The 27948-nt window shown below is 59.0% G+C and overlaps 1 protein-coding gene and 1 long non-coding RNA gene across 2 annotated transcripts; both read right to left on the bottom strand.

Moving 5' to 3' along the window:
• Window positions 1-10821: 10821 nt before the first annotated feature.
• LOC128898926 (uncharacterized) lies at window positions 10822-13451 on the bottom strand. The gene is made up of 3 exons (XR_008463028.1): window positions 13390-13451; window positions 11950-12049; window positions 10822-11031 (listed from the first exon to the last, which is right to left on the bottom strand). It is a non-coding gene; the product is annotated as an uncharacterized LOC128898926 (long non-coding RNA).
• Window positions 13452-14613: 1162 nt separating this feature from the next.
• On the bottom strand, window positions 14614-25652 carry PNPLA1 (patatin like phospholipase domain containing 1). Its single transcript, XM_054176300.1, has 6 exons — window positions 25360-25652; window positions 19686-19918; window positions 17864-17929; window positions 15871-16083; window positions 15644-15722; window positions 14614-14657 (listed from the first exon to the last, which is right to left on the bottom strand). Exons 1-6 carry the CDS (start codon window positions 25559-25561, stop codon window positions 14614-14616), a joined length of 837 nt encoding a protein of 278 aa, XP_054032275.1. The 5' UTR covers window positions 25562-25652.
• Between the last annotated feature and the right edge of the window lie 2296 nt (window positions 25653-27948).

The raw sequence follows: 27948 nt of genomic DNA, 5'->3' as shown, positions 1-27948 counted from the left end.
CAGCAGAGCCTCCCCTGCCCTGCTGGCCACACTCTTCTCCATGCCCCCCAGGACCCCCTGCAGCTCCTTGGCCATGAGGGCTCCTTGCTGGCTCCTGGGGACCTTGCTGGCCCCCAGCACTCCCAGCTGCTGCTCCTTGGAGCTGCTCTCCAGCAGCTCCCCCCTCAGCTGTGCTGCAGCAGGGGGTTGTTGCTGCCCAGGGGCAGGACCCTCCAGTTGCCCTGGGTGAATTTGCATTTGCAGGTTCCCTTCCTGTTGCTCCAAGCCTGGCTGTGGATGCTTTGTCCCACATCAGTCAGTGGTGTCCAGCAGCCCAGCTCCAGGCCCCTATTGGGGCAGCCACAGCTGAGCCACCAGAGGCAAGAGGCTTCCACTGCTCTTTGCTCACCTCCACACTTTCCATCTCCCCCACAGGCCATAAGCTGCAGCTGCTTCATCCCTGTGTACTTTGGATTTGTGCCTCCTACCTACCGGGGGGTGGTGAGTGGCTTTGTGGTCTTGAGACTCTACCCCAGGTCATGCCAGGGACCCACCTAGCCTGGCTCCTCTGGCCAGTGGTGGCACTGGGAGTGGTTGCCCCTGTGCTTGCCACCAGTGTTGCTTGGTGCTGTGTCCACACAGTCCCTGCAGCCAGAAGAACTGCAGCTAGCTGCCCTGCAGTCCAGCCATGAGCTCCTCACAAGGTTACAGCCTCACCTCTCAGGGGGCTCACAGACCACAGATGGCATTGGCTTGCAAGGGACCCTCCAAGGTCATCTTGTCCAAGCCTTCTGCAGTCAGCAGGGACACCTCCAAGCAGTACCTGGGGGTACTAATAGACAGCAGCTGAACAGGAGCCAGCAGTGTGCCCAGGGGGCCAAGAAGGCCAAGGGCAGCCTGGCCTGCAGCAGGCAGAGTGTGGCCAGCAGCAGCAGGGAGCTCATCCTGCCCTGTGCTCAGCACTGCTGAGGCCACAGCTGGAGTCCTGTGGCCAGCTCTGGGCTCCTCAGGTCAGGAAAGAGGTTGAGCTGCTGGAAGGTGTCCAGAGAAGGGCAACAAAGCTGGGGAGGGGTCTGGGGCACAGCCCTGGGAGGAGAGGCTGAGGGAGCTGGGGTTGCTTAGCCTGCAGGAGAGGAGGCTCAGGGGAGACCTTCTTGCTCTCTGCAACTGCCTGCAGGGAGGTTGGAGCCAGGTGGGGGTTGGGCTCTTCTGCCAGGCACCCAGCAGCAGAACAAGAGGACACAGTCTCAAGCTGTGCCAGGGGAGGTATAGGCTGGAGGGGAGGAGAGAGTTCATCCCAGAGAGAGTTGTTAGCCACTGGGATGTGCTGCCCAGGGGGAGGTGGTGGAGTCTCTATCCCTGGAGGTGTTCAAGAGGGGCTTGGATGTGGCCCTTGGAGCCAGGGTTTGGTTGGTCAGGAGGTGCTGGGGGACAGCTTGGCCTCACTGATCTCTGAGGTCTTTTCCAACCTTATTGATTCCATGATTGTGTGAGGGTGTGGGATCCCCTGAAGGCAACCTCAGGGGGAGTGGGCATGGCTGGCAGGGGTGCCAGAGGATTGCTGGGGTGTCACACAAGTGCCTGTGAGCAGCCTGCTGCGGTGTGAGGTGTCCCTGCCCGTGGCAGGGGCTTGGAGCTGGCTGAGCCTTGAGCTCCCTTCCAGCCCTGCCAGCTCTGTGATCCTGTGCTGCTGGAGCCCAGCCCCTCAGGCAGCTGCAGGCCTGGCTCAGCAGCCTGCCCAGCGGGCTGAGGGCTGCCTGGTTGCCCTGGCAGCACTACGTGGACGGGGAGCTGGGCATGTGGAGGGCCAGCTTCGTGTCGCGCTCCACCATCACCGTCTCTGCCTTCGCCGGCGAGTACGACATCTGCCCCCGGGAGGGCCCTGCTGCCTTCCTCACCTTCCAGCTCTCTGACTGCATCCTGCACATCTCCAAAAGGAACTTCAGACGCCTGCTGCACATTTTCCAGCTCCCCTCGTGCCAGGTGAGCCCCCGGGGAGGGATGGAACAGAACCAGAAGTGGGGAGATGCAGGTGGGATGGAAGGGAGAAGTTCTTCCCCAGGAGGGTGGTGAGAGCCTGGCACAGGCTGCCCAGGGAGGTGGTGGAAGGCTCAGCCCTGGAGGTGTTTGCAGCCAGGCTGGAGGTGGCTCTGGGCTACCTGATCTCTGAGGAGACCTAATTGTGGCCTTCCAGGATCTGAAGGGGATACAAGAAAGCTGGGGAGGGACTTTGGAGGGTGTCAGGGAGGGATAGGACTGGGGGGGATGGAGCAGAGCTAGAAGTGGGGAGATGGAGATTGGATGTGAGGAAGAAGTTGTTGGCCAGGAGGGTGGTGAGAGCCTGGCCCAGGCTGCCCAGGGAGGTGGTGGAAGCCTCCTGCCTGGAGGTGTTTGCAGCCAGGCTGGAGGTGGCTGTGAGCAACCTGCTGTGCTGTGAGGTGTCCCTGCCCATGGCAGGGGCTTGGAGCTGCCTGAGCCTTGAGCTCCCTTCCAGCCCTGACAATCCTCTGATTCTATGATACTCAGAGCCACCAGAGCCCTCCTGGGGCTGCTCCATCTGCCCTGACTCTCACTTCCCCCATGCAGGGTCTGGATGAGATTTATGCCCATGGCTACCAGGACACACTCTCCTACTTGCAAAGACTGGGTAAGGCACTGGGAGTGAAGAGCAGGTAGGTTGGGTGCTTCCCTTACAACCTTGATGTGCTGACACCAGGTAAGAGCCATGGACACTGCACCCAGGGAGACCAGGGCAGAGAGATTCCCCCCTGAGTTCTTTGATTCCCACCCTCTCTGCAGCCTCTCCTGGAGCTCTTTGTTCACAACTTCCCCTCTGCTCATTCACAGGTGGGAAGGGGGCCTCAAAGCTCATCTTGTCCAACCCCCCCTGCAGTCAGCAGGGACATCCCCAGCTAGCTCAGGCTGCCCAGGGCCACACCAAGCCTGATCCTGAACGGATCCTCAACCACCTCCCTGGGCAACCCCTTCCAGAGTGTTACCATTCCCACTGTGCAGAACTTCCTCCTGATGTCCAACCTAAAGCTACCCTGCTCCAGTTTCAAACCATTGCCTCTCATCCTGTGCCCACAGCCCCCCCTGAACAGCCCCTCCCCAGCCTTCAGACACTGAAATGCAGCTCTGAGGTCTCCCTTGGAGCCTTCTCTCCTCCAGGCTGAACAGCCCCAAGTCCCTCAGCCTGTCATCTAGGAGAGATGCTGCAGCTCACTGTCAGGTCACCTCTTCTGTGCCATGCTGGCCATGGCAGAGCTGTCCAGGGAGTGCTGATCCCCAGGACCTAGAGAGGAGAGGTGCAGACTCAGGTGCCCTGCGTGGTGCAAGACTCACAGCCCCCTGGTGCAGCAAGGGTTTGGCCACCCCTGACCCAGCAACCCAACTCAGACCAGCCCTGCTCTGTGGCCATCAGCCCAGCCAGCCCTGGGCCTGCCCTGGAGAGCTGGTGGCTGAGCCCCAGGCACTGAGAGTTGGATTCTCTCTTCCTCCCCCAGGTATGTTTGGTGTAAGTTACCTCGATGAGGACTTTGTGCTCTCCTTGAGCAAGGAATCGAGCCCGAAGCCAGCAGCAAGGCTGCTGCACTTCAGAGCCACAGACCCTGAGGGTGGCACCAAGGGGAACCTGGAGCCCACCAGGGCAGCAGATGGAGTGGAAGAGGAAGGCTCACAGCAGCTCCTTCGCCGTCAGAAAGGTAGGGGAGCAGCAGGTCCCTTACTACCTCTTTGTTCTTTACCTCTCTCACTGCCAGCAGAGGCTTTCTGAAGGCTCCAGCAGGGGAGAGCAACAGGGATGGGAGAGGGAAGTAAGCAGTGGAGGTGGAGCAGCAGAAGTGCTGGAAGATGAAGACCTGTCTGGGGGTCAGGAGGGCCAAGGTGCTCCACGAAGCTGACAGCTTCTTAGCCTGCAGGAGAGTAAGAGGCTGGAAGCAGAGGGTGGCCAGCAGAGCCAGGGAGCTTCTCCTCCCCCTCTGATCTGCCCCTCTGAGACCTCACCTGGAATATAGCAGCCAGCTCTGGGCTCCCCAGCTCAGGAGGGACAGGGATCTGCTGGGGAGAGTCCAAGGGAGGGCTAAAAGGATGCTGAAGGGACTGGAGCACTGCCTGGGGAGGAGAGGCTGAGAGCCCTGGGGGTGGTTAGTGTGAAGAAGAGAAGGCTGAGAGGGATCTGATCAATGGCTATCAATAGCTGAGGGCTGGGGGTCAGGAGGGAGGGGACAGGGCCAGGCTCTGCTCAGCTGCACCCTGGCATAGGACAAGGGGCAATGGATATCAACTCCAGCACAGGAGGCTCCAGCTCAGCATGAGGAGGAACTTCTGCACTGTGAGGCTCCCAGAGCCCTGGAGCAGGCTGCCCAGAGAGGTTGTGGAGTCTCCTGCTCTGGAGCCTTCCCAGCCCTGTCTGGATGAGTTCCTGTGTGACTGAGCTGGATTCTCTGGCCCTGCTCTGGCAGGGGGTTGGACTCAATGATGTCTTTGGGTCCCTTCCACCCCTGTGATCCTGTGAAGTTAAGCAGGTGGCTGGAGCTGCAGCTAAGCAGGTGGCTGGAGCTGCAGCTAAGCAGGTGGCTGGAGCTGCAGCTAAGCAGGTGGCTGGAGCTGCAGCTAAGCAGGTGGCTGGAGCTGCAGCTAAGCAGGTGGCTGGAGCTGCAGCTAAGCAGGTGGCTGGAGCTGCAGCTAAGCAGGTGGCTGGAGCTGCAGCTAAGCAGGTGGTTGGAGCTGCAGCTGAACAGGTGGCTGGAGCTGCAGCTAAGCAGGTGGCTGGAGCTGCAGCTAAGCAGGTGGTTGGAGCTGCAGCTAAGCAGGTGGCTGGAGCTGCAGCTGAACAGGTGGCTGGAGCTGCAGCTAAGCAGGTGGCTGGAGCTGCAGCTGAACAGGTGGCTGGAGCTGCAGCTAAGCAGGTGGCTGGAGCTGCAGCTAAGCAGGTGGCTGGAGCTGCAGCTACACACTGCTGGTGCCTGATGAGCATAAACCTGTGTGCAACCCACACTAATGCCTGCCTAAGCCAGAATCCCCCCAGAGGACTTCTGCTGCCTGCCCAGGCTGGCTCAGCAGGTTCATCACAAGGCTTTGCCTCTTTCCCCATGTGCCCACCAGGGCAGTTGCACAAGAAGTTGCCTCCTCCTCAGTATCTAGACCAGAGGCAGAGTCTGGCCTGAAGCAACTGCAGCCAGCAGCCTGAGCCCCAGCCTGGGCTGGACAAGTTTGCACTGGGCTGGGCTGCAGGATCACAGCCCAGGACAACCCTGCCCCCTAGGCCTGCAGTGGGATCTAGCTTTAGACCAGGCTCCTGCTGGGCTGGGCTGTCTCCAGGCTCTCATTCCTGCAGCTCAGGGCTTCCCATCTCTGCTGAGCTCAGTGCAGAGCAGGACAGTGCTCTGAGTGCAGTGCTTTAAGGACATCCAAACCTGCTTATCCTGCTGCTCTCTAGGCAACAGGAGGGAGGGGAGCAGCTCCCATGGGCAGTTTGTCACAGCAGAGCTGCCAGGGCTGTCTGTCAGGTTGAGCAATGTGGTTTTACTCCCTCTAGGGCCATGCCAGCCACAGAAGGGCAGCTCTGCCCCAGCTGCTGCCTGTGGCCCCAGCTCATGTGGTCAAGAGAGAAGGAGCAACCTGCAACTCAGCCTGGAGCCAGCCTCCAAGCTGCACTGAGGAGCACACTGTGCAGCAGTGTCACCAGCAGAGACCACCCCCCAACCCTCCCCCTCCTGCTGCCCTCCACACCCCAGCTGATGCCTGCCACCCACCTTTAAAGGAGACACTTTGGAACAGGTTGCCCAGAGAAGCTGGGGCTGCTCCATCCCTGGAGGTGTTGCAATCCAGGCTGGATGAAGGCTTGAGCTACCTGGGCTGCTGGGAGGTGTCCCTGCCCACAGCAGGGTGGTTGGAACTGGATGGCCTTCAAGGTCCCTTCCAACCCAACCCATCCTCTGGATCCTGGATGGCCTTCAAGGTCCCTTCCAACCCAACCCATCCTCTGGATCCTGGATGGCCTTCAAGGTCCCTTCCAACCCAACCCATCCTCTGGATCCTGGATGGCCTTCAAGGTCCCTTCCAACCCAACCCATCCTCTGGATCCTGGATGGTCTTCAAGGCCCCTTCCAACCCAACCCATCCTCTGGATCCTGGATGGCCTTCAAGGTCCCTTCCAACCCAACCCATCCTCTGGATCCTGGGTGGTCTTCAAGGTCCCTTCCAACCCAACCCATCCTCTGGATCCTGGATGGCCTTCAAGGTCCCTTCCAACCCAACCCATCCTCTGGATCCTGGATGGCCTTCAAGGTCCCTTCCAACCCAACCCATCCTCTGGATCCTGGATGGTCTTCAAGGTCCCTTCCAACCCAACCCATCCTCTGGTTCCATGATGTGAGGATGAAGAGAGGATCTGGTTTGAACTGGGTGCAGCTGGGCTTCCCAGCTTGCCTCCCTAAGGCATGGAGCAAGCTCCTGCTTGGTCTCTGCCCACTGCCTCTTCTGCCAGCTCCAGGCAGACAGCACTGGGGGTGCTTGCTTGAAAAGGTTAATAAAGCAAAAGCCAAACAGATACTTGAGTGCTGAGCCCTGAAATACTTCGATCCCAGCAGATCTCTGCAGGCTTGGAGCATTTGACAGGCTGCAGACCTGGGCCCATGAGGCTCAACAAGCCCAAGGGCAAGGTCCTGCAGCTGGGGCAGGGCAATGCCAGGCACTGACACAGGCTGGGCAGGGACTGGCTGCAGAGCAGCCCTGGAGAAAAGGCCTTAGGGGTGCTGGGGGAGGAGAAGCTCAGCAGGAGCCAGCAGGGAGCACTGGCAGCCCAGAGAGCCAAGCAGAGCCTGGGCTGCAGCAGCAGAAGTGTGGCCAGCAGGGCCAGGGAGGGGATTCTGCCCCTCTGCTCCACTCTGCTGAGACCACAGCTGCAGCTCTGGGGCCAGCTCTGGAGCCTCTGTGCCAGGAAGGCTCTGGAGGGGCTGGAAGGTGTCCAGAGAAGGGCCAGGAGGAGGAGCAGAGGGCTGGAGCTGCTCTGCCCTGCAGACAGCCTGAGAGAGTTGGGGTTGTGCAGGCTGGAGAGGAGAAGGCTCCCAGGAGACCTCATTGTGGCCTCCCAGGAGCTGCAGGGGGCTGCAGGAAAGCTGGGGAGGGACTTTGGAGGGGGTCAGGGAGGGACAGGACTCGGGGGGGGGTGGAGCAGAACTAGAAGTGGGGAGATTGAGATTGGCTGTGAGGAGGAAATTGTTCCCCATGAGGGTGGTGAGAGCCTGGCCCCTCAGCTCAGGAAAGAGGTTGAGCTGCTGGAAGGTGTCCAGAGAAGGGCAACAAAGCTGGGGAGGGGTCTGGGGCACAGCCCTGGGAGGAGAGGCTGAGGGAGCTGGGGTTGCTTAGCCTGCAGGAGAGGAGGCTCAGGGGAGACCTTGCTCTCTCCAGCTCCTTGAAGGGAGCCTGGAGCCAAGTGGGGGTTGGGCTCTTCTCCCAGGCACCCAGCACCAGAACAAGAGGACACAGTCTCAAGCTGAGCCAGGGGGAGGCTTAGGCTGAAGGTGAGGAAGAAATTCTTCCCAGCCAGAGAGATTGGCCCTGGGGATGTGCTGCCCAGGGAGGTGGTGGAGTCCCCATCCCTGGAGGTGTTTAGGAAGAGCCTGGATGTGGCCCTTGGTGCCATGGTTGAGTTGATCAGATGGTGCTGGGGGAGAGGTTGGACTTGGTGAGCTCTGAGGTCTTTTCCAACCTGGTTAATTCTATTCTATTCTATTTGATTCAATTCAATTCAATTCGATTCTATGATGATTCTATGTTGATTCTATGTTGATTCTATGATGATTCCCCACAGCTCCAAGTTCAGAGAGGTCCTCCCCTGGAAGAAGCAGGCCTGTGAGGCTGTGTGAAGCTCCAGAGAAGTTTAATCAGCAAAAGGACTTCAGGGCCCTGGATCAAAATGAGTTCCTGACCGGCTTGCTGCTCCCCCAGGCTGCTCCCCCAGGCTGCTCCCTCTCTGATGAATCTCTCTGCAAGTTTCTGAGTGAGAGGGAAAGACTTCAAGTATCTAAAGTGTGAGTGTCAGGAGGACAGAGGCAGAACCTTCTCTGTGCTGTCCAGTGAGAGGACAAGGGGCAGTGGGCACAAAGTGGAACCCAGGAGGTTCCACCTGAACAGGAGGAGAAACTTCTTTGGTGTGAGGCTGCTGGAGGCCTGGAGCAGGCTGCCCAGGGAGGTTGTGGAGTCTCCTGGGGTGGAGGAGCTTCCAAGCCCAGCTGGACCTATTCCCTGTGTGATTTACTCCAGGGGATGCTGCTCCAGCACGGGATTTGGAGTGGTTGATCTTCAGAGGTCCCTTCTGAATGCTGGGATCCTGCATCACAGCAGCAGGAAGGGACACTGCTGGTGCTCAGCAGCAGGAGTGCCTGGGGCTGTGCAGCAGTGCCAGTGAAGCTGCCCAGGCTCCCCCCCTCCAGGCTGTGGCTTGGTCACCAGTGCAGCTCCACAGCCCCTGTCCTCAGCCACCACATTCAAGCCAGGCAGGGAGGCTGCAGCAGCAGCACTGGAAACAAAACCAGCCTGAGCCCCCAGGTGGAAAAAGAAAACCAAGCAAAGAAACCCAAACCACCCCAAAACGATTCCATCATCAGTTCACACAGCCAGGTGCTGCATGAAACCGGCTCTGGTGTCTCCCACTGCTCCCCAGGGCGGCTGTGGAGGCTCCCAGGGCCTCTCCAGGCTGGTTACCTGAGGAAAGGAAGCAGTGGTTAGTCGGTCTGGAGGCTCCCAGGGCATCTCCAGGCTGGTTACCTGAGGAAAGGAAGCAGTGGTTAGTCGGCTTGGAGGCTCCCAGGGCATCTCCAGGCTGGTTACCTGAGGGAACAACCCTGCTGGTGAGCTGGGTGGGGTGGCTGAGCCAACAAGGGCCAAGGGCTCTGTGGTGCTGAAAAGCTTTTCCGTGGCTGAGGAACTGTGGAGCTACCCCAGGGGGGTTGGGTACTGAAAAGCTTTTCCACAGCTGAGGAATTCTGGAGCTGTCTCAGGGGTGTTTGATGCTGAGAAGCTTTTCCATAGCTGAGGAGCTGTGGAGCTGCCCCAGGGGTGTTGGGTGCTGAAAAGCTTTTCCATGGCTGAGGAATTGTGGAGTTACCCCAGGGGTGTTTGATGTTGAAAAGCTTTTCCATGGATGAGGAATTCTGGAGCTGGCCCAGGGTTGTTTGGTGCTGAAAAGTTTTATCCATAGCTGAGGAACTGTGTTTGGTGCTGCAAAGCTTTTCCATAGCTGAGGAATTGAGGAGCTGCCCCCGGGAGTGTTGGGTGCTGAAAAGCTTTTCCACAGCTGAGGAATTCTGGAGCTGCCCCAGGGGTGTTTGATGCTGAGAAGCTTTTCCATAGCTGAGGAGCTGTGGAGCTGCCCCAGGGGTGTTTGGTGCTGCAAAGCTTTTCCATGGCTGAGGAATTGTGTTGGGTGCTGAAAAGCTTTTCCATAGATGAGGAATTGTGGAGCTGCCCCAGGGGTGTTTGGTGCTGCAAAGCTTTTCCATGGCTGAGGAATTGTGTTGGGTGCTGAAAAGCTTTATCCATAGCTGAGGAATTTGTTTTGGTGCTGAAAAGCTTTTCCATGGCTGAGGAATTCTGGAGCTGGCCCAGGGGTGTTTGGTGCTGCAAAGCTTTTCCATGGCTGAGGAATTGTGGAGCTGCCTCAGGGCTGTTTGGTGCTGAAAAGCTTTTCCATAGATGAGGAATTGTGGAGCTGCCTCAGGGGTGTTTGGTGCTGCAAAGCTTTATCCATAACTGAGGAATTTGTTTTGTCATTGAAAAGCTTTTCCATGGCTGAGGAACTGTGGAGCTACCCCAGGGGTGTTTGGTGCTGCAAAGCTTTTTCCATAGCTGAGGAATTGTGTTTGGTGCTGAAAAGCTTTTCCATGGCTGAGGATTTGTGTTTGGTGCTGCAAAGCTTTATCCATAACTGAGGAATTTGTTTTGTCATTGAAAAGCTTTTCCATGGCTGAGGAATTCTGGAGCTGCCCCCGGGGGTGTTTGGTGCTGCAAAGCTTTTCCATGGCTGAGGATTTGTGTTTGGTGCTGCAAAGCTTTTCCATGGCTGAGGATTTGTGTTTGGTGCTGCAAAGCTTTTCCATGGCTGAGGATTTGTGTTTGGTGCTGCAAAGCTTTTCCATGGCTGAGGATTTGTGTTTGGTGCTGCAAAGCTTTTCCATGGCTGAGGATTTGTGTTTGGTGCTGCAAAGCTTTTCCATGGCTGAGGATTTGTGTTTGGTGCTGCAAAGCTTTTCCATGGCTGAGGATTTGTGTTTGGTGCTGCAAAGCTTTTCCATGGCTGAGGATTTGTGTTTGGTGCTGCAAAGCTTTTCCATGGCTGAGGATTTGTGTTTGGTGCTGCAAAGCTTTTCCATGGCTGAGGAATTGTGTTGGGTGCTGCAAAGCTTTTTGCCCAGCTGAGGAGCTGTGGAGCTGCCCCAGGGGTGCAAGCTGTGCACAGACTTTGCCAGCTGCCTGTGAAGCAACCTGCAAGCAGGATTTGGGGGCCTGTGGCTTCGTAGGTGCCTGTGTGAGGAGCTCAGTGCCTGTGTGAGGAGCTCAGTGCCTGTGTGAGGAGCTCAGTGCCTGTGTGAGGAGCTCAGTGCCTGTGTGAGGAGCTCAGTGCCTGTGATCCACCACAGCTGAGTGTCAAAATACCCCTCAGGGGCTGGGGGAATGTGCCTGGTGGCTGCCAGGAGAGATCCCAGCAGATAAATGCTCTGGAACAAGAATGTGTTGCTGGAGGGAACCAGCTCTAAGCTGGCTGAGAGCTTCTTTTGGATGTCACTGGTTGAATAACATCACAGAGACAGAAATTGGCCGTTTTTGGGGGGGGGTACTACAGAGTTTGGAGGGGTTTGCCCCACTCAACATCAGTGACCCACGGCTCAGGTCCCCCAGGCTTTCTCTGCCCTGGTTTGCAGCCCCCAATCACCTCACCTCCTGGCCACAGCCCTCCTAGGCAAGGCAGGCAGCATGGTTTGGAGGAGCTTCTGGAACTGTTTCACCGCGGAGCTGAGAGCTTCCAGCAGCCCCCACAGCTTCTTCAGCCTGCAGAACCCAAAGCAGCAGAGCTGCAGCAGCAGCACAGGCAACAAAAGCTGACAAACACAGAACCCCACAGTGGTTTGGGTGGGAAGGGACCTCCAAAGCTCCTCCAGCCCAACCCCCTGCAGTCCCCAGGGACATCCCCAGCCAGAGCAGGCTGCTCCCAGCCCCAACCAACCTGCCCTGCACTGCTGCCAGGCATGGGGCAGCTCCCAGCTCTCTGGGCAGCCTGGCACAGGCTCTCCCCACCCTCAGGGGCAAACATTTCTCTCTTCTCTCCACTCTCAATCTGCCTCTTCTAGTTCCAAACCATCACCCCTTGTCCTGTCACATCAGGTCCTGCCCAAAAGTCTGGCCCCAGCTTTCTGATTGTCACTGCAAGGCCACCAGAAGCTCTCCCTGGAGCCTTCTCCTCTCCAGGCTAAGCAACCCCAACCCTCCCAGCCTGGCCTCCCAGGGCTGTGCCCCAGACCCCTCCCCAGCTTTGTTGCCCTTCTCTGGACACCTTCCAGCAGCTCAACCTCTTTCCTGACCTGAGGAGCCCAGAGCTGGCCACAGGACTCCAGGTGTGGGCTCAGCAGTGCTGAGCACAGGGCAGGATGAGCTCCCTGCTCCTGCTGGCCACACTCTTCCTGCCCTCCTGGAAAGCAAGGCAAAGCCTCTCGGGCTGTTTCCTCAGGAGATGTGCTGCAGCTTGCCCTGGCCCAGAGGAAGGCAGAGGCTCAGCACCAGCCCTCCCTTGCCCCATGTGTGTCCCAGCTGAGGGCTGAGCATCCCTCTGCACACCCCGAGCCCGAGCTTGCAGGGGCGCCTCTGAGCCTCATGCTCATCCTGCCCCGGGTGCCTTCAGCTGTCTCACCGCTGCTGGAGGGGCAGCTGCCGGTTTCTGCAGCTCTGGGGACTCTTCCAAGCCCTCCTTACCCCTTCCTGAGGAACGCTGGCAGCCTGTAGGGCTGCAACAGGACCTTGGAGAGGGGATCCTGCAGTCCGCTCAGCTGCTCCTTCCTCCACAGGGACAGACCTGCGCCCGGCGGCGGCAGCAGAGAAGTGAATCAGCGGCGACCGTCAGAAGCAGGTCAATAAATGCAACAGTTCCTCTTGCCCAGGAGCCTCTTGCTGCAGCTCAGCCCGCGGGTGCTGAGGCCCAGCTCAGAACCCAGCCCGAGCTGCTCCTGCACAACCTCTTTGTGCCCTGATGCTGCTCAGCTGGAAACGTTCACTGCCCTGGAGTCCCAGACGGGGCTGGGGGGAAGGGACCCTTCAAGGTCATCTTCTCCACCTGCCCTGCACTCAGCAGGGACATCCCCAGCCCCAGCAGGCTGCTCCCAGCCCCACACAACCTGCCCTGCACTGGTGCCAGCCATGGGGCAGCTCCCAGCCCTCTGGGCAGCCTGGCACAGGCTCTCCCCACCCTCAGGGGCAAACATTTCTCCCTTCTCTCCACTCTCCATCTGCCTCTTTTAGTTCCAAACCATCCCCCCTTGGCCTTGGCCTTGCTCAAAACTCTGTCCCCAGCTTTCTTATTGTCCTCTTTCAGCACTGCAAGGCCACCAGAAGCTCTCCCTAGAGCCTTCTCTTCTCCAGGCTGCCCAAGCCCAACTCTCTCATCCTGACCTCCCAGCAGAGGGCTTCCAGCCCTGCCAGCACTGCTGTGACCTCCTCTGGCCCTGCTCCAGCAGCTCCCTGTCCCTGCTGGGGACTCCAAAGCTGAACACAGTGCTCCAAGGGAGGTCTGACCAGAGCAGTGTGATGATAACTCATTCAATAACCTCTTAATCGGAATCCATAGACTAGAGTAGACTGGAATGGAATGGAATAGAATTAACCAGGTTGGAAAAGACCATTGAGCTCACCAAGTCCAACCTCTCCCCCAGCACCATCTGATCAACTCAACCATGGCCCCAAGGGCCTCATCCTGGCTCTTCCTAAATACCTCCAGGGATGGGGACTCCACCACCTCCCTGGGCAGCACATCCCCAGGGCCAATCTCTCTGGCTGGGAAGAATTTCTTCCTCACTTCCAGCCTAAACCTCCCCTGGCTCAGCTTGAGACTGTGTCCTCTTGTTCTGCTGCTGGGTGCCTGGGAGAAGAGCCCAACCCCCCCCCGGCTCCAACCTCCCTTCAGGCAGTTGCAGAGAGCAAGAAGGTCTCCCCTGAGCCTCCTCTCCTGCAGGCTAAGCAACCCCAGCTCCCTCAGCCTCTCCTCCCAGGGCTGTGCCCCAGACCCCTCCCCAGCTCTGTTGCCCTTCCCTGGACACCTTCCAGCAGCTCAACCTCTTTCCTGAGCTGCGGGGCCCTCAGTTTAGCAAGCTGCCCCTCACCAAGGCTTGAGCAGCCACCTCCACACCCCAAACCCTGTACCTGGCAGGAAGCAGGGGGCCAGGCACTGTGGCCCCCTCTTGTAGAGGCCAGGGCCCGGCCTGCTGGAAGGGGCGAAGTCGTTCTTGCCGCACATGGTGGCGAAGCGGAAGTTGCCGTCGAAGTAGTTAAAGCCAAAGGCATCTGGGGGGAGATGGAAGGAAAGGGCTGAGCTTAGCACCCCGGGCCCACAGCTTCTGGGCTGCCCTTCAGGGCTTTGGGGGAGCACTTACTGTTCCTGTAGAGGAAAAGGGCAGTGTCCTGGTAGCCCTGGGAGAAGATGTCGTTCAGCACCTGCAAGGCATCACAGAGTCCCCAAGGTTGGAAGAGACCTCAAGGATCATCGAGTCCAAGCTGCCCCCACAGACCTCATGACTCACCCATGGCACCAAGGGCCACCTCCAATCCCTTCTCTCCACTCTGAATCTGCCTCTTTTAGTTCCAAACCATCCCCCACCCCCACCCCCTTGTCCTCTCCCATCAGGTCCTGCCCAAAAGTCTGTCCCCAGCTTTCTGATTGTCACTGCGAGGCCACCAGGAGCTCTCCCTGGAGCCTTCTCCTCTCCAGGCTGCACAACCCCAACTCTCCCAGCCTGGCCTCCCAGCAGAGGGCTTCCAGCCCTGCCAGCACTGCTGTGGCCTCCTCTGGTTGCACCCTGTCACACTCACAGAATCACAGAGCTGGCAGGGCTGGAAGGGAGCTCAAGGCTCAGCCAGCTCCAAGCCCCTGCCACGGGCAGGGACACCTCACACCGCAGCAGGCTGCTCACAGCCACTTGTGTGACACCCCAGCAATCCTCTGGCACTCCTGCCAGCCATGCCCACTCCCCCTGAGGTTGCCTTCAGGGGATCCCACACCCTCACACAATCATGGAATCAATAAGGTTGGAAAAGACCTCAGAGATCACCAAGTCCAACCTCTCCCCCAGCACCATCTGACCAACTAAACCATGGCTCCCAGTGCCACATCCAAGCCCCTCTTGAACACCTCCAGGGATAGAGACTCCACCACCTCCCCCTGGGCAGCACATTCCAGTGGCTAACAACTCTCTCTGGGAAGAACTTTCTCCTCACCTCCAGCCTAACCCTCCCCCTGGCACAGCTTGAGACTGTGTCCTCTTGTTCTGGTGCTGCTTGCCTGGGAGAAGAGCCCAACCCCCACCTGGCTCCAACCTCCCTGCAGGGAATTGCAGAGAGCAAGAAGGTCTCCCCTGAGCCTCCTCTTCTCTAGGAGAAGCAGTGGAGCTCACTAAAGAGCTTCCCCCCAGGCACTGGCAGGAGCCACAGGAGCACAGGGTCAGGTTGGAGAGGAACCCCCCCCAAGGAGCACCAAGTCCTACTCTGCCAACTTCACCCCCAAACCATATCCCCAGGCTCCACATCCCAACCACCTTGAAACACAGCCAGGGATGGTGACTCAACCACCCCCCTGGGCAGCCTGTGCCAAGGTCTGGCTGGGGAGGGGTGGGATGGCTTGGGAAGGCAACCAGCACAGGCTGGCTGCCAGCTACCAAAGTGCTGATCCTTTGCAAGTTAGCACAGCAGGGATCACAGAGTCTCAGAACCTCAGGGGCTGGAAGGGACCTCCAGAGCTCATCCAGTCCAAGCCCCTGCCAGAGCTCCATCACCCAGGGCAGGGCACACAGGAACACAGCCAGGGGGGTTTGGATGGCCCCACAGAAGGAGGCTCCACAGCCTCTCTGGGCAGCCTGCTCCAGGCTCCAGCACCCTCACAGGGACAAAGTTTTCCCTCCTGTTCCCCTGGCAGCTCCTCTGCTCCAGCTTGCCCCCAGTGCCCCTTGTGCTCTCCTTGGGCATCCCTGAGCAGAGCCTGGCTCCAGCCCTGCACATCTGGTGCTGGTACATTACATCCCATCCCATCCCATTCCATTCCATCCCATCCCATCCCATTCCATCCCATCCCACTCCATCCCATTCCATTCCATCCATCCCATCCCATCCCACTCTATTCTCTCTTTATCCCCAGCCACAAGGGCAGCCCTCAGGGCTCCTCTGCTCCCAACTCCCAGCCCCAGCTCCCTCAGCCTGTGCTCACAGGCAGATGTTGCACTGCCTGCAGCAGCTCTGTGCCTCTGTGCTGGACTCTCTCAAGCAGTTCCCTGAGGTCCTCCTTGAGCTGAGGGCCCCAGAACTGGACACAAGATTCCAGCTGCAGCCTCCTCAAGGCAGAACAGAGGGGCAGGAGAAATCTCTCCTCACCAATTGAGCACAACCCTTCTAACCCACCCCAGGGTACCAGTGGCCTTCTTGGCCACGAGGCCACACTGGGGGCTGGTGGGCAGGATGACCCCAGCCCAGGCTGCCACCCACCAGCACTGGCCACCAAAAAAGAAGGGTAAAACCCCTCCAAAAGCAGAGAGGTTTGCCCCTTCCCCTTCCAAGCTGCTTCATTGCAGGAGGAGACTGACCCTCACAGCTTGGGAGGGCTTTGGTGAAGCTGGGAAGGGTTGCTGCTGGGCTTACCATGGTGCTGGGTGGGAAGAGAGCATAGCTGATCCTGCAGAGGTTCTCTATGGAGATCTGGATGCTGCCATTGAAGATCTGGAAGCAGAAGAAGATGGCAGGGCAGTCCCGGGGGCAGATGTCCAGCTCCCCTGTGAAGGGGGACACAGTGATCACAGCCTCCTCCAGGCTGGACACGGGCTGCAGGCCAGTGAATCCTCCATCCACGTATCTCTGGGGGCAGAGCAGAGGCAGGGCTGGCTCTCAGGGCTGCTGCAGCCTGTGTGAGGCCAGCAGCACCGAGAGGAGAGCAGGCAGCTGCAGAAACCTCTGCTGCCCTCAGCCAGCCCCAGCAGGTCCTTCCTTTGGGAAGGACACTGAGGGACTGGAAGGTGTCCAGAGAAGGGCAACAGAGCTGGGGAGGGGTCTGGGGCACAGCCCTGGGAGGAGAGGCTGAGGGAGCTGGGGTTGCTTAGCCTGCAGGAGAGGAGGCTCAGGGGAGACCTTCTTGCTCTCTGCAGCTGCCTGAAGGAAGGTTGGAGCCAGGTTGGGCTCTTCTGCCAGGCACCCAGCACCAGAACAAGAGGACACAGTCTCAAGCTGTGCCAGGGGAGGGTTAGGCTGGAGGGGAGGAGAAAGTTCTTCCCAGCAAGAGAGATTGGCCCTGGGGATGTGCTGCCCAGGGAGGTGGTGGAGTCCCTGTCTCTGGAGGTGTTTAGCACATCCCAAGGGCCAACAACTCTCTCTGGGAAGAACTTTCTCCTCAGCTCCAGAGGGGACTGGATCTGGCCCTTGGAGCCATGGTTGAGTTGTCAGGAGGTGCTGGGTGACAGCTTGGACTTGCTGAGCTCTGAGGTCTTTTCCAACCTTTCTGGTTCTCTTCCCACTCAGACCAGCATCTCCTCACACCCCTCACTCCATGCTGGTCTTTTCCAGCTCCTCCTGCTGCCCTGCCTCTGGCCCCCAGCTGGGCCCTGGAGCAGGGGCTGTAGGCAGCAGCACTTATCAAATGGGGAGCAGAACTCTTTCAGTGCACAGAGCTCTGTGAAGCTGCTCTGGCACTCATTAGGCCACTCAAACCTCACCCACCTTAGAGTGGCCTGAACGTTTCCAGTCCTGAGCTTGAGCAGGAGGGCAGGAGAGCTCCCTGCACCTCTTGGCTGCCTGCAGAGCCCTGAGGGCTGCTCACCAGGCAAGCAAAATGTCCTCTCCTTAGCCACAAAGGATAATTTGCCACCCACCTCAGTGGGGGATGAGGCTGCAAGGACTGCAGCTGATGGAAGTCATGAGGTGAGAGTGCAGAGGAGCTTCACACAGCCATGCCCTGGGTCCTGCAGGCTTCATGGAACCACAGAGCTGGCAGGGCTGGAAGGGAGCTCCAGGCTCAGCCAGCTCCAAGCCCCTGCCATGGGCAGGGACACCTCACACCACAGCAGGTTGCTCACAGCCACCTCCAGCCTGGCTGCAAACACCTCCAGGCAGGAGGCTTCCACCACCTCCCTGGGCAGCCTGTGCCAGGCTCTCACCACCCTCCTGGCCAACAACTTCTTCCTCACAGCCAATCTCCATCTCCCCACTTCCAGTTCTGCTCCATCCCCCCCAGTCCTGTCCCTCCCTGACCCCCTCCAAAGTCCCTCCCCAGCTTTCCTGCAGCCCCCTGCAGCTCCTGGGAGGCCACAAGGAGGTCTCCTGGGAGCCTTTTCTTCTCCAGCCTGCACAACCCCAACTCCCTCAGTGGGTTGTGTGCCAGGGTCAGGAGTGTGGGCATCCCCCCAAGCTCAGGGCAAGATCCATCAGCCAGCCTCTGTCCCCAGGCAAAGCAGGAGAGGCCTCTCCAGATGACAGTGCCAGCCAGCTATCATCTTAGATGGGCTGAAGGAGGAGCTAAGAGGCTTTATCGTCCTCCATTGAGCCCAGGGGAAGCCCTGGCACACATTTGTCTCCTCTGTGCTGCAGGGAATGTGAAGCCCCAGGGCAAGGAGGTGCTGCAGGGGGTTGCTGAAGTGTCACTCACCACACCCCGGTAGGATGGAGGGATGAAGCCACAGTAGATGGGAAGAAAGCAGCTGCAGAGGAGAGCCTGAGGGAAGAGAGCAATTGCAGAAGTAAATGCTCCTGTCAGAGGTCTTCTGAGCACAAGCTGATGACTGAGTGCCTGCAGCTGCAGGCTGGGCAAACCTCCTGGAGCCAGGCTCTTGGCACCACCTGGGCTTTGCCCCTGACTGCCTCAAGAAGAAAGAATCACTGGAGGTTGGAAGGGACCTTTGGATCACATCTATCCCAACACCCCCACAGTCCCCAGGGACATCCCCAGCCAGAGCAGGCTGCTCCCAGCCCTGCCCTGCACTGGTGCCAGGCATGGGGCAGCTCCCAGCTCTCTGGGCAGCCTGGCACAGGCTCTCCCCACCCTCGGGGGCAAACATTTCTCCTTCTCTCCACTCTCAATCTGCCTCTTCTAGCTCCAAACCATCCCCCTTGGCCAGTCCCAACAGGCCCTGCTCAAAACTCTGTCCCCAGCTTCCTGATTGTCCTCTTGAAGCACTGCAGAAGCTCTCCCTGGAGCCTTCTCCTCTCCAGGCTGCACAGCCCCAACTCTCCCAGCCTGGCCTCCCAGCAGAGGGCTTCCAGCCCTCAAGAGAGGTTCCAGCATCTCAGCTTGCTTCTGGGATCTTGCCTCTCCAACCTCCTCAGCCTCCTCTCCTCCTGCTTTGCTGCTGCCAGCTGAGGGAGGGCAGCTTAGAACATCAGCCAGGCTCTTAAGGAGCCAATGAGTGCAGAACCTGTGGTCCCTGAGAGGATGCTGACAAGCTTTCATCTCATGGGAGCATGGCTCCAGGCCAGAGAGGAGGCTGTCCCCTGGGATGCTGTCCTGGGGCCTCCCTGTGGGCTCTGGGTGAGGGTGCAGGGCAGATTTTGCATCCCCCCCAACCCTGAGACCCTCCACAAGGAGTGCCTGGGAGGTGCTGTGCTGTGGCTGTGCTGCTTGGCCAGCAGACCCCCAAGCTGTGTCCCCAGAGCCAGGTTCCTCTTGGGCTTTGAGGATGCCAAGGGCAGCCTGGGGTTTCTGAGCATGCCCTGAAGCCCTTGCAGGTGTGAGCTGCCAGCTTTCAGGCTGCTTGGTAAGGAAAAACTGGATAGGATAGGATGGGATAGGACAGGACAGGACAGGGCAGGGCAGGGCAGGGCAGGGTAGGATAGGATAGGATAGGATAGGATAGGATAGGATAGGATAGGATAGGATAGGATGGGATAGGATGGGATAGGATGGGATAGGATGGGATAGGATAGGATAGGATAGGGCAGGGCAGGGCAGGGCAGGGCAGGATAGGATAGGATAGGATAGGATAGGATAGGATAGGATAGGATAGGATAGGACAGGATAGGATAGGATAGGATAGGATAGGATTAACCAGGTTGGAAGAGACCTTTGAGATCACCAAGTCCAACCTCTCCCCCAGCACCATCTGAGCAACTCAACCATGGCACCAAGGGCCTCAGCCAGGCTCTTCTTCCAGGGATGGGGACTCCACCACCTCCCTGGGCAGCACATCCCCAGGGCCAATCTTTCTTTCTGGGAAGAACTTCCTCCTCACCTCCAGCCTAAACCTCCCCTGGCACAGCTTGAGACTGTGTCCTCTTGTTCTGCTGCTGCTTGCCTGGCAGAAGAGACCAAGCACATCCTCCAGCCCAACCATTCTCCAACCCTACCAAGCCCAGCACTAAGCCGCAGCCCTCAGCACCACAGCTCCACGGCTTTAAGCCACCAGTGCTCAGGTACCTCCAGCCCAAGCAGGGGGTAAAGAGCTTCCTACAGCACCAGGGGAAGGTCCTTTCACCTGAATGAGTTCCTCTTTTGAGCTGAAGTCAGAGACCATCACGTTCTGGCCATCAGCCACCCGGGTGAGCGAGATGTGCAGCCGCCCCGAGGCCAGCTGGTAGGAGTCCTCTGGCAGCATCTTCTGCAGGACTGTCTTGATGTTGGCCAGCAAGCTGCACTTGGGAGAGAGAGGCCCCAGGATGGTCTTCCTGACTTCCTTGGCCATGGCAAAGAAAAATTCCTTTAGGTCATCTGGCAAAGAGAAGGGAAGAGAAGAGAGAAAGTCACTGCCCCTGCTGCCCTGCAGAGCTGCTGCCAGCAGAGCCAGGGAGCTTCTCCTCCTCCCTCTGCTCTGCCCCCATGAGACCTCAATGGGAATACTGCAGCCAGCTCTGGGTTCCCCAGCTCAGGAGGGACAGGGATCTGCTGGACAGAGTCCAAGGGAGGGCTCCAAGGATGCTGAAGGGACTGGAGACTGCCTGGGGAGGAGAGGCTGAGAGCCCTGGGGGTGGTTAGTGTGGAGAGGAGAAGACTGAGAGGGATCTGATCAATGGCTATCAAGATCTGAGGGCTGGGGGGCAGGAGGGAGGGGACAGGGCCAGGCTCTGCTCAGCTGCACCCTGGGAGAAGCCAAGGAGCAGTGGATGGAAACTGCAGCACAGGAGGCTCCAGCTCAGCATGAGGAGGAACTTCTGCACTGTGAGGCTCCCAGAGCCCTGGAGCAGGCTGCCCAGAGAGGTTGTGGAGTCTCCTGCTCTGGAGCCTTCCCAGTGCTGTCTGGATGTGTCCCTGTGTGACCTGGGCTGGATTCTCTGCTCCTGCTCTGGCAGGGGGGATGGACTGGATGATCTCCAGAGGTCCCTTCCAACCTCTAACATCCTCTGATCCTGGGATCCTGTGCTTTTGGTCCCTTTGCTGAAACAAAGCCCTCCCTTGGGGGGAGACCTCACCTTGGGGCTTTAAACTCTCGGAGCCAAAATCTTCCCTGGCTCCCCAAGGCTGCAGTGAGTCATCCTGGCACCCAGAAGGCCTCCCTGGGACTTTGCACCCCCAGCCAGCCACAGCCTTGCCTGAGCACCGTGGCACTGGAGGGGCAAAGGTCTCCAGGCTGTCTCGTGAGGTGGGTTTAGCATCAGGGACAGACAGACAGACGGATTAGCTGCAGTGTCCTGAAGGCAACTGGAGCAGCAGAGGTCTTAAGAGGGGTTATAAATGTTAGAGCAGATGCTCAGGCCATGTGGTGTGATGATTAGGGCTGGATGGGTTCATGCAGGGTCTGCAGGGATACCTAAAGGGTCAGAGACACTGCGGGCAGGGGAGGCATCCCACCCCCCCTGCCCTGCCTGCACCTTCCATGGCCTGGGAATGGGGGAAAGCAAGGAACAAACTGCCCTCGAGCTGCCAGGCAGGAGCTGAGGGCCAGCCCCAGCTCTGGGGGCTCTGCCTCTGGACAGGGCTTTGGCTCAAGGTGAGCAAGGCAGGACCTTGGCAGGCAGTGCCAGGAGCGTCCCTGCCTGCACCAGCCGGCATGAGCCCAGCTGGTGACCTGTGGGGTGGCAAAGGACAGCCTGGCTTGAAGAGCTCAGCCCTCCTCACCCAGCCCAGGTGCAGGGCAAGGCAGGGACATGACCACAGCCACCCCAAGCACAACTTCTACCTTCTTTTTTGCCCCACTCCTCCCCAAAGTGGATCTGACAGAGCTTGGGCCACGCTCCTTTTCCACCTTAGAAACCCAAGCAGAGTCCTCACTCCCCAGAAGGTTTTTTCTCCCCCTGGGGAAGATGTTTTGGGCACAAGATCATCTCAGCACCTCTAGGTGGGTGGTTCCTACCAGCCCTGCTGAAGCAGACCCCCACTCAGCACTGGTGCCTGCAGCAAGAGCTGCTGGATGGCCCCAGCTCTACCCTGCTGCCCCAGCGAGAGGAACCAGAGAAGCAGCTTTGGGACCTTGGCTGATTTGTGGAGGAGTTCAGGCCCATGTGGGCAGGAAAAGGTCCTTTTGGCTTTGTCTGAATGCATTCCCCCAACTCCTGCATTCTTTCTTAGGTGCAGCAGGGTGGCTCTAGCAGCCAGCAGAGTCTGCAGGAATTCTTTCCTCTGCTCTTATTTGAACCCTGAAAGCTCAGCTCCCCCTCAGTGTCCCCACAGAACTGCTTGGGGTGGATGAGGTCACAGAATCACACAATCAATAGGCTGGAAGAAGCCTCAGAGCTCAGCAAGTCCAATCTGACACCCAACACCTCCTGACAACTAAACCATGGCTCCAAGGGCCACATCCAGTCCCCTCTTGAACACCTCCCAGGGACTCCACCACCTCCCTGGGCAGCACATCCCCAGGGCCAATCTCTGTTGCTGGGATGAACTTTCTCCTCCCCTCCAGCCTCAACCTCCCCTGGCACAGCTTGAGACTGTGTCCTCTTGTTCTGGTGCTGGGTGCCTGGGAGAAGAGCCCAACCCCCACCTGGCTCCAACCTCCCTGCAGGCAGTTGCAGAGAGCAAGAAGGTCTCCCCTGAGCCTCCTCTCCTGCAGGCTAAGCAACCCCAGCTCCCTCAGCCTCTCCTCCCAGGGCTGTGCCCCAGACCCCTCCCCAGCTTTGTTGCCCTTCTCTGGACACCTTCCAGTCCCTCAGTGTCCTTCCCAAAGCAAGGACCTGCTGGGGCTGGCTGAGGGCAGCAGAGGTTTCTGCAGCTGCCTGCTCTCCTCTCGGTGCTGCTGGCCTCACACAGGCTGCAGCAGCCCTGAGAGCCAGCCCTGCCTCTGCTCTGCCCCCAGAGATACGTGGATGGAGGATTCACTGGCCTGCAGCCCGTGTCCAGCCTGGAGGAGGCTGTGATCACTGTGTCCCCCTTCACAGGGGAGCTGGACATCTGCCCCCGGGACTGCCCTGCCATCTTCTTCTGCTTCCAGATCTTCAATGGCAGCATCCAGATCTCCATAGAGAACCTCTGCAGGATCAGCTATGCTCTCTTCCCACCCAGCACCATGGTAAGCCCAGCAGCAACCCTTCCCAGCTTCACCAAAGCCCTCCCAAGCTGTGAGGGTCAGTCTCCTCCTGCAATGAAGCAGCTTGGAAGGGGAAGGGGCAAACCTCTCTGCTTTTGGAGGGGTTTTACCCTTCTTTTTTGGTGGCCAGTGCTGGTGGGTGGCAGCCTGGGCTGGGGTCATCCTGCCCATCAGCCCCCAGTGTGGCCTTGTGGCCAAGAAGGCCACTGGTACCCTGGGGTGGGTTAGAAGGGTTGTGATCAATAGGTGAGGAGAGATTTCTCCTGCCCCTCTGTTCTGCCTTGAGGCTGGAATCTTGTGTGGAGGAGGCTGTGATCACTGTGTCCCCCTTCACAGGGGAGCTGGCCATCTGCCCCCAGGACACCTTCAAGTGTCTCAGTATCCTCCCACATCATCCAGTCCAACATCAGCTCATGGCCACCAAACCAAGAGCCATGGCCACACCTTGCTTAGAATCACAGAATCAGACTCAATCAGGTTGGAAAAGACCTCAGAGATTATCAACTCCAAGCTACTACCTAACACCTCCTGACACCCAAACCATGGCCCCAAGAGCCAGGGCCGCAGCTTGCTTGAGCCCCTCCAGCCATGGGGACTCCACCACCACCTCCCTGGGCAGCCTCTGCCCAGCCCTGACCACTCCTCCAGCAAAGAAATTGCTCCTCATCTCCAACCCAACCCTCTGCTGGCACAATTTCAGGCCATCTCCTCTCCTTCTGTCACCTGGGGAGAAGAGCCCAGCCCCTACTTGGCTCCAACCTCCTCTCAAGGGAGTGGTGCTTGAAGCAGGGCTTGGATCAGCCTCCCAAGCCTTAAGCCTTGGGTGCCCTGGTTTACACATGGGCACCAAGTGGAAATATGGGAGGATGTGATTATTAGAAGTGGATTAAGTGCTCTGAATTAATTCTGCATAGAGAGGATCTTATTGCTGGGGGAGGGGGAGGAGGTTCAGGGGGAGTTGCTTCCATTGTCTAAAGAGGTTCAGAGTAAAACTTCTTTTGAAGCAGTAAGAGGAACTCCTGAGCCAGGTCAGAGCAGGGACTGCTGCCCCCCCTGGACCTGTCCCTCTGAGGAGCCCTGGTGAGCTTTTGCCAAGGGGAAAGGAGCTCCTGGAGCTGGAAGGAGTCACAGCACATCTTGCAGAGTCATAGAATGGTCTGGGTGGGAAGGGACCTCCAAAAGCCATCCAGTCCAACCCCCTCTGCATCCTCCACTAGATCAGGTTGCCCTCTCGAGCCTCACCTTGAACATCTGCAGGGATGGGACAGCAACCACCTCCCTGGGCAACCTGTTGCAGTGTTCCACCACCCTGATGGTGCAGAACTTGTTCCTAACATCCAGGCAGCCCTTGTGCTGGAAAGGTTGAGTAGCATAACCCAAAGCAACACACAAAGAGAGCTGCCAGCTCTGGAGCTCCCTAAGTGCCTGCCCCACATGTCCCTGCATGGCTAAGGGGAGCTGATCCATAGGGCACCAGAGGGCTGCCCCCACCAGAGCAGGAGCAGAGAATCCAGCCCAGGGCACAGACAGGGCTGGGAAGGCTCCAGAGAAGGAGACTGCACAACCTCTCTGGGCAGCCTGCTCCAGGCCTCTGTGACTCTCACAGTGCAGAAGTTCCTCCTCATGCTGAGCTGGAGCCTCCTGTGCTGCAGTTTCCATCCACTGCCCCTTGGCCTCTCCCTGGGTGCAGCTGAGCAGAGCCTGGCCCTGTCCCCTCCCTCCTGCCCCCCAGCCCTCAGCTATTGATAGCCATTGATCAGATCCCTCTCAGTCTTCTCCTCTCCACACTAACCACCCCCAGGGCTCTCAGCTTCTCCTCCCCAGGCAGTCTCCAGTCCCTTCAGCATCTTTGGAGCCCTCCCTTGGACTCTGTCCAGCAGATCCCTGTTCCCTCCTGAGCTGGGGAGCCCAGAACTGGATGCAGTATTCCCATTGAGGTCTCATGGGGGCAGAGCAGAGGGGGAAGAGAACCTCCCTGGCTCTGCTGGCCACACTCCTCAGTCCTTGTAGCAGAGAGAGACCTCCTCCTTCAGCAGGGGCCAGCACCACACAGGCAGCTCCAGCTTGACTCCTGCAGCACCTCCCCCCCCCAGCTGAGATGCAGGCAGCAGCAATGGGCTGCAGCAGCTGGCACCACCCAAACCTGACAACCTCTGCAGACTCCTCCTGTGCCTGGTGTCTGAGTTCCACCAGCACTGCTTTCCCCCCACCCCCAGCCAGGAGAGTCCTGCAAGGCAAGCCAGGCAGCAAAGGGAGCTCTTAGAATTGTCAGGGCTGGAAGGGAGCTCCAGGCTCAGCCAGTTCCAACCCCCCTGCCATGGGCAGGGACACCTCACACCACAGCAGGTTGCTCACAGCCACCTCCAGCCTGGCTGCAAACACCTCCTAGGCAGGAGGCTTCCACCACCTCCCTGGGCAGCCTGTGCCAGGCTCTCACCACCCTCCTGGCCAACAACTTCTTCCTCACAGCCAATCTCCAGCTCCCCACTTCCAGTTCTGCTCCATCCCCCCCAGTCCTATCCCTCCCTGACACCCTCCAAAGTCCCTCCCCAGCTTTCCTGCAGCCCCCTGCAGCTCCTGGAAAGCCACAAGGAGGTCTCCTGGGAGCCTTCTCCTCTCCAGCCTGCCCAGCCCCAACTCTCTCAGCCTGCCCCGAGGGCAGAGCAGCTCCAGCCCTGCGCAGCCTTACCCAGACCCACGCCGCAGACCACGGCGGCGGCGATCAGGGAGCCGGCGGAGGAGCCGTAGACCTTGCAGGCAGACTTGAGGAGCTCAGGAGCCAGCTCCAGGAGGGACTGCACCACCCCGACCTGGTAGAGGACGAGGAAGCCGCTGCCCGAGAAGGAGAGGGAGAACGGAGTGCTGGAGCCCTGCAGGCTCTCCTCGGCCATCTCGGGACGGGCTGCCCGGGACCTGCCCGGCTGCGTGCAGGGCTTGCTGCTCTTCTTCTCCACCAGATGAACCTCAGGCTGTCTTCTCCTCTGCTCTCCCCGGGCTCATCCCTGGCTGGGAAGGTGTCCAGAGGATGGCTTTTTCCACCTCCTTTCCCGACGGCTCCCCGAGGCGCCGAGGTCCTGCAGCCCTTTGCACTGCTGCCTGTGCTAAAAACAGCGATGCAGCCCCTGCCCCAAATAGCCTCTGTGCTGCCCCCCAGCAGGGCCAGCTCAGGTGCTCAGGGCTGAAGCAGGGCTCTTCTTCTCTACCAAGAGAGCTCAGGAGGCCTCCTGGAGATGGTCCCCAGGTCGCTGTGCCCGTCCAGCAGGGCAGATCCAAAGTGCCTCTTTGCTCCGTGCTCTCTGCAGCCAGGGTGTTCCCCTCAACAGGATTCTCTGTCAATCCCAGCTTAGGCACAGCTCAGAGCTGGGTGAGCAAAGCCTGGGATAAGGCACTTACAGGCAGAGGGAGTTACACAAGGGGTGGGTGAGGGCATTGCCTTGGGGTAGGGCTTGGAAACATTCCACAGCTCTGCTGGAAGGGGCTTGGTGCCACTTGGGTGGCCTCTGAGGAGGGGGAAACAAGGAGCTGCATTTGCTTTCTGAATCATAAATCACAGAGCTGTCAGGGTTGGAAGGGAGCTCAAGGCTCAGCCAGCTCCAAGCCCCTGCCATGGGCAGGGACACCTCACACCACAGCAGGTTGCTCACAGCCACCTCCAGCCTGGCTGCAAACACCTCCAGGCAGGAGGCTTCCACCACCTCCCTGGGCAGCCTGTGCCAGGCTCTCACCACCCTCCTGGCCAACAACTTCTTCCTCACAGCCAATCTCCAGCTCCCCACTTCTAGCTCTGCTCCATCCCCCCCAGTCCTGTCCCTCCCTGACACCCTCCAAAGTCCCTCCCCAGCTTTCTTGGAACCCCCTTCACATCCTGGAAGGCCACAATGAGGTCTCCTGGGAGCCTTCTCCTCTCCAGCCTGCACAACCCCAACTCCCTCAGGCTGTCTGCAGCGCAGAGCAGCTCCAGCCCTCTGCTCCTCCTCTTGGCCCTGCTCTGGACACCTTCCAGCCCCTCCAGAGCCTTCCTGGCACAGAGGCTCCAGAGCTGGCCCCAGAGCTCCAGCTGTGGTCTCAGCACAGTGGAGTAGAGGGGCAGAATCCCCTCCCTTTCTCTTCACCCCCAGCACTGTGCTCTCTAAAGCCCCACAAAGATGCTGACAGCAGCACCATGGTCACAGTCTCACAGGTTGCATCGGGTTGGAAGATACACTCAAAGGTCATCTTGCCCAACCAACAAGGTTAGAAACACCCTCAGAGATCATCAAGTCCAACCTATCACCCAACACCTCCTGACCAACTAACCCATGGCACCAAGTGCCACATCCAATCCCCTCTTGAACACCTCCAGGGATGGGGACTCCACCACCTCCCTGGGCAGCACATCCCCAGGGCCAATCTCTCTGGCTGGGAAGAACTTTCTCCTCCCCTCCAGCCTAAACCTCCCCTGGCACAGCTTGAGACTGTGTCCTCTTGTTCTGGTGCTGCTTGCCTGGGAGAAGAGCCCAACCCCCCCCTGGCTCCAACCTCCCTGCAGGGAGTTGCAGAGAGCAAGAAGGTCTCCCCTGAGCCTCCTCTCCTGCAGGCTAAGCAACCCCAGCTCCCTCAGCCTCTCCTCCCAGGACTGTGCCTCAGACCCCTCCCCAGCCTGTGCCAGGCTTTGAGGACCCTTCCAGTGGAGGAGGTTCCAGTCTGGGGAGCTCATCAGAGTTTCTTTCCTTGCAGGTTGTGAAGTCTCCTTCTCAGGAGCCTTTCCAGCCCCATCTGGATGTGTTCCTGTGTGACCTGTGCTGGATGCTATGGTCCTGCTCAGGCAGGGGGAGGGGGGGGGTTGGACTGGATGATCTCCAGAGGTCCTTTCCAACCCCTAACATCCTGTGAGCTGCCATGAGGAAGGCACTAACTGGGGTTTTCCATTCCCAGAGCCAGATGGTGAAGGAGCCTTTGCCCCTGCAGGAGGAGAAGAGTGTGGCTGCATGCTGAGGTGCAGAGGGAATGCATGGAAGTCCCTAAGCAGGCAAAGCCCCAGCAGAAAGCACAGTCCCAGGCTGAGGAATGGCAGCCCCAGGAGAAGCTCAGGGTAGGGGAGGCAGGACAGACAGGAGGACAGGGGAAAGGGAAGATGGAAGCCATCAGAGCTGGCAAGGACAGGAGCTGGCAGCTCACACCTGCAAGGGCTTCAGGGCATGCTCAGAAACCCCAGGCTGCCCTTGGCATCCTCAAAGCCCAAGAGGAGCCTGGCTCTGGGGACACAGCTTGGGGGTCTGCTGGCCAAGCAGCACAGCCA

The sequence above is a fragment of the Dryobates pubescens genome, chromosome 35 (assembly GCF_014839835.1).
Source record: "Dryobates pubescens isolate bDryPub1 chromosome 35, bDryPub1.pri, whole genome shotgun sequence".
NCBI classification, from domain to species: Eukaryota; Metazoa; Chordata; class Aves; order Piciformes; family Picidae; genus Dryobates; species Dryobates pubescens.
This window is presented reverse-complemented; position numbering and strand designations above follow the sequence as displayed.